Source organism: Coenobita brevimanus, chromosome 32 (assembly GCF_032717465.1).
Source record: "Coenobita brevimanus isolate Jiangsu-jjx chromosome 32, ASM3271746v2, whole genome shotgun sequence".
Lineage (NCBI taxonomy): Eukaryota > Metazoa > Arthropoda > Malacostraca > Decapoda > Coenobitidae > Coenobita > Coenobita brevimanus.
This window is the reverse complement of record NC_136985.1, coordinates 2,165,243-2,170,396: the sequence shown is the minus strand read 5'-3', so window position 1 is coordinate 2,170,396 and position 5,154 is coordinate 2,165,243. Positions and strand designations below refer to the sequence as shown.

General features: G+C 45.6%; 1 protein-coding gene across 1 annotated transcript in view; it reads left to right on the top strand.

Moving 5' to 3' along the window:
* Tsf2 (transferrin 2) overlaps window positions 1-2,262 on the top strand; it is a gene marked incomplete at its 5' end in the record, with an annotated part of 25,192 nt that extends 22,930 nt beyond the window's left edge. The window contains one exon of the mRNA XM_080269206.1: window positions 2,150-2,262. Within this exon, the coding sequence (XP_080125332.1) occupies window positions 2,150-2,262 (113 nt within the window). The remainder of the gene's footprint in view (window positions 1-2,149) is intronic.
* Between the last annotated feature and the right edge of the window lie 2,892 nt (window positions 2,263-5,154).

Below are 5,154 nucleotides of genomic sequence, written 5' to 3'. Positions count from 1 at the left end.
CATTCCAGGAGGTTCCCCTTCAGTCCTCCTATATGCTCTGATTTCCACATTAGTTGCTTGTGGGGTACCTTATCAAAGGCTTTCTCCAAATCCAAATACACACAGTCCACCCACCTGTCTCTCTCCTGTAGCACGTCAGTCAAAGGCTTTCTCTAATCCAAATACAGACAATCCACCCAGCTGTCCCTCTCCTGTAGCATGTCAATTGCTCTTGAGTAAAAACTCAACAAGTTGGAAACACATGACCTTCCACTTCTGAATCCAAACTGACATTCCACCAAAATATTCATCTCTTCCAGATATTTTATCTATCTGTCTTTCAGGATTCTTTTGCACAATTTTGCCACCATGCTGGTTAGGGACACTGGTCTATAATTCAGGGGTTCTTCCCTGTTTCCTCCTTTGTAAATTGGTTGTGTGTGTGTGTGTGTGTGTGTGTGTGTGTGTGTGTGTGTGTGTGTGTGTGTGTGTATGTGCACATGCACATGCATGCGCACACCTGTCTATCATGGCTCTACCTCTCCCCATCCATATATGGAAAAAGAGATCAGGATGATAATGAGGAGGGGGGGGAGGAGGAGGATTGTGAGAGAGAGGGAGAGAGAGAGAGATTGATTGATTACTTGTTCCCTCATGAATCACAATATAGTCAAGTCACCTGTGGCACGTGCTTCTATGCCATGGTTTTCTATGACACGGCAAGGTGCCAGACCCCCCAAAACGAACAATGCACATAGACTATACCCATGGCGCGGGCACAGCAAGGTTTGAAACACACTCTTGCCTCTGAACCCCCAACCCCACCCCTTCCACTAAAGCTCTATTGTCGTCAGAGTCAGGTGCTTACAGTACAGTCACTGCTCGTTTTACGTTGAACCGGTATACGATAATTCGCTACAACGATAACCCAAAATCCTATTTACGATGAATATCCCACTACCTGTATAACAATATTGCCATCGGAAAATTTCTTACGAAGCGCCAGGCGCACGCAAGGCAACCGTCGCTTGTCTCAGGCAAGATGGCAGCCTCGGCGTGCAGGGCATTGTTTTGGTTCAGTTGCAGTCCCGCCATCCCTTCACAGCGCTGTCTTTTCCACTCATCCACGTGTGTCCCCCCTGCTATGGTACCTGTCAGCCAAGCATCGTACTACAGTGTACATCGTGTAGCACCAGGCCAGCGTTACTGCTATGGTACCTGTCAGCCAAGCATCGTACTACAGTGTACATCGTGTAGCACCAGGCCAGCATTACTGCTATGGTACCTGTCAGCCAAGCATCGTACTACAGTGTACATCGTGTAGCACCAGGCCAGCGTTACTGCTATGGTACCTGTCAGCCAAGCATCGTACTACGGTGTACATCGTGTAGCACCAGGCCAGCGTTACTGCTATGGTACCTGTCAGCCAAGCATTGTACTACAGTTTACATCGTGTAGCACCAGGCCAATGTTACGCAAGTGTGATTGTTGTGTTGTTACAACGATTTACTGTACGTGAGTAACACTGCCTGTATTGTTGTGTTGTTGCAATGATGTACTGTACGTGTGTATTGTTGTGTTGTTGCAATGATGTACTGTACGTGAGTAACGTTGCCTGTATTGTGTTGATTTACTGTACGTGAGTAACGCTGCCTGTATTGTTGTGTTGTTGCAATGATGTACTGTATGTGTGTATTGTTGGGTTGTCGCAATGATGTACTCTACGTGAGCAACGCTGCCTGTATTGTTGTGATGGTGTTTGTTTTGGTCTTGGAGACGACTTGGACCAACACAGCAAGGGATTAAGCTGGGCTGTCATTTCTGTTTGACTGATTGTTTGATTGTGTGCGTGTGTAAAGTGGGGAAAATGGGGAAAAGTGGGGTGAGAAGGGGGACGTTGGGTGAACGTCCAGAACCAAATTGCATTTTTCCCATTGGTTTAGTTATTTGTATGACGCGGTTTTCAATGGAATGGGCACAGTACAGAACCAATCAGCCGCACCTCAGGCAACTTGACTGTATATAAAGTTTCTACCTTTTATTTTCAGGTCTGGAGGGATAGAATGAAAGATACACAAGGAGAGATAGATAGAGAGAGAGAGAGAGAGAGAGAGAGAGAGATTACTTCTTCCCTCTTCACAGTACTATATATAAAATTTCTCCCTTTCAGGTCTGGAGTTTCTCAACGCTCGGTATGAGGTGGATTGTGCAGCTAGCGGTACCTGCTTAAAAATCTCCTTCCTGCTAGTTTCAGTGACATTCCTGCTCAGTTTAGCACACTGACAAACAAACACACACACACACACACACACACACACACACACACACACACACACAAACACACACACACATACACACACACACACACAAACACACTCACACAAACACACACTCACACAAACACACACTCACACAAACACACACTCACACAAACACACACTCACACAAACACACACTTACACAAACACACACTCACACAAACACACACTCACACAAACACACACTCACACAAACACACACTCACACAAACACACTCACACAAACACACACTCACACAAACACACACTCACACAAACACACACTCACACAAACACACACTCACACAAACACACACTCACACAAACACACTCACACAAACACACACTCACACAAACACACACTCACACAAACACACACTCACACAAACACACACTCACACAAACACACACTCACACAAACACACTCACACAAACACACACTCACACAAACACACACTCACACAAACACACACTCACACAAACACACACTCACACAAACACACTCACACAAACACACACTCACACAAACACACACTCACACAAACACACACTCACACAAACACACACTCACACAAACACACACTCACACAAACACACTCACACAAACACACACTCACACAAACACACACTCACACAAACACACACTCACACAAACACACACTCACACAAACACACTCACACAAACACACACTCACACAAACACACACACACACAAACACACTCACACAAACATACACTCACACAAATACACACCAACACAAACACACGCTCACACAAACACACACTCACACAAACACACACTCACACAAACACACACTCACACAAACATACACACTCACACAAACACACACTCACACAAACACACAAAGGCAGACGAATCTCTCAAATGGGGCTGTGTAATATTTAGCACTAGAAAATTTTGTGCTTGTGAGTTTAGCAGGTTAGTTAGCACCTCTTCCTCCTCATTTTATGCTAACTTGGCCTAAAATTGCTATCGGTCCTTCTTCAGTGCTGAGTTTTAGCAATAGATTAGCACAAGAATATGATGATAGTCATGAAGAAGTGCTGTGGAAAGGATACAGAGCCATAGTATTGGTTAGCACTTCTTTGTAATCGTTTTATGCTAACTTGGCCTAAAATTGCTATCTCTCCATCTTGAATGCTGCGTTTTAGCAATGAATTAGCTCTTGAATATGATGATAGTCACGAAGAAGTGCTGTGGAAAGGAAATAGAGCCGTAGTATTAGGCAGCACTTCTTGCTAACCTTTTTATGCTAACTTGGCCTAAAATTGCTATCTCTTCATCTTCAGTGCTGACTTTTAGCAATAGATTAACGCTAGAATGTGATGATAGTCACGAAGAAGTGCTATGGAAAGGATGTAGAGCCGTAGTATTGTCTTTTTTTGCCATTGAGCTACGTGAAATAAGCTGCAAAAGGACGAAAATCTGGGCCAAGTTAAGGTGAAAGGAGTATAAGAGCTACATCATAGGAGTGGATGGTGTTAAGGGGAAAGGAGTATAAGAGCTACATCATAGGAGTGGATAGTGTTAAGGGGAAAGGAGTATAAGAGCTACATCATAGGAGTGGATGGTGTTAAGGTGAAAGGAGTATAAAAGCTACATCATAGGAGTGGATGGTGTTAAGGTGAAAGGAGTATAAGAGCTACTGTACATCATAGGAGTGGATGGTGTTAAGGTGAATTTGTTCTTATATATGGCACTGTTTGATCGTGTGTGTTGTTTTTGTTGTTATTTTTTGTTGTTCTGGGTCTGGGGTGATTTGAATAATAATTGAGAATTTGATGGGCAGCTAGAGATGGAGCACAAGAATGGGGTAGGATGAGAATGATATGGGCAGCTGGAGATGGAGTGAGAGTATGAGGTAGGATGAGAATGATATGGGCAGCTGGAGATGGAGTGAGAGTATGAGGTAGGATGAGAATGATATGGGCAGCTGGAGATGGAGCACAAGTATGAGGTAGGATGAGAATCATATGGGCAGCTAGAGATGTAGTGAGAGTATGAAACAGGCAGGTAGGTAGAGTTAGTCTGACGCAGAATGAGAAGTAAATAGGCAGCATGAGTAACCAGCCAGGGGTAGTGATAGATGGAGGGCGAAGATGAGATGTGGAAAATAGAGCTAGGTCACAATTTCACCCTATTGCAGCTTATTTCACATCCTTGTCTTTGCACTTCTTCATGACTAGCAAAATCCAACATCCGATCTATTGAGGTCTTAAATCCAATGAGAGACTGATGAGGAGAGTGTGAGTGATGTGGAGGGGGGAGAGGGAGGGGAAGGACAAGGATGAGATGGAGGGATGGAGTGGAGAGGTATTTGAGAGACTGACAAGGAGTGTGTGTGAGTGAGGTGGAGGGGAGGGAGAGGGAGGGGGAGGCCAAGGATGAGATGGAGGGATGGAGTGGAGAGGTATATGAGAGACTGATGAGGAGAGTATGAGTGAGGTGGAAGGGAGGGAGAGGGAGGGGGAGGCCAAGGATGAGATGGAGGGATGGAGTGAAGAGGTATTTGAGAGACTGATGAGGAGAGTGTATGTGAGTGAGGTGGGGGGGGGAGAGGGAGGGGGAGGCCAAGGATGAGATGGAGGGATGGAGTGGAGAGGTATATGAGAGACTGATGAGGAGAGTATGTGGGTGAGGTGGAGGGAGGGGGAGGCCAAGGATGAGATGGAGGGATGGAGTGGAGAGGTATATGAGAGACTGATGAGGAGAGTATGTGGGTGAGGTGGAGGGAGGGGGAGGCCAAGGATGAGATGGAGGGATGGAGTGGAGAGGTATATGAGAGACTGATGAGGAGAGTATGTGGGTGAGGTGGAGGGAGGGGGAGGCCAAGGATGAGATGGAGGGATGGAGTGG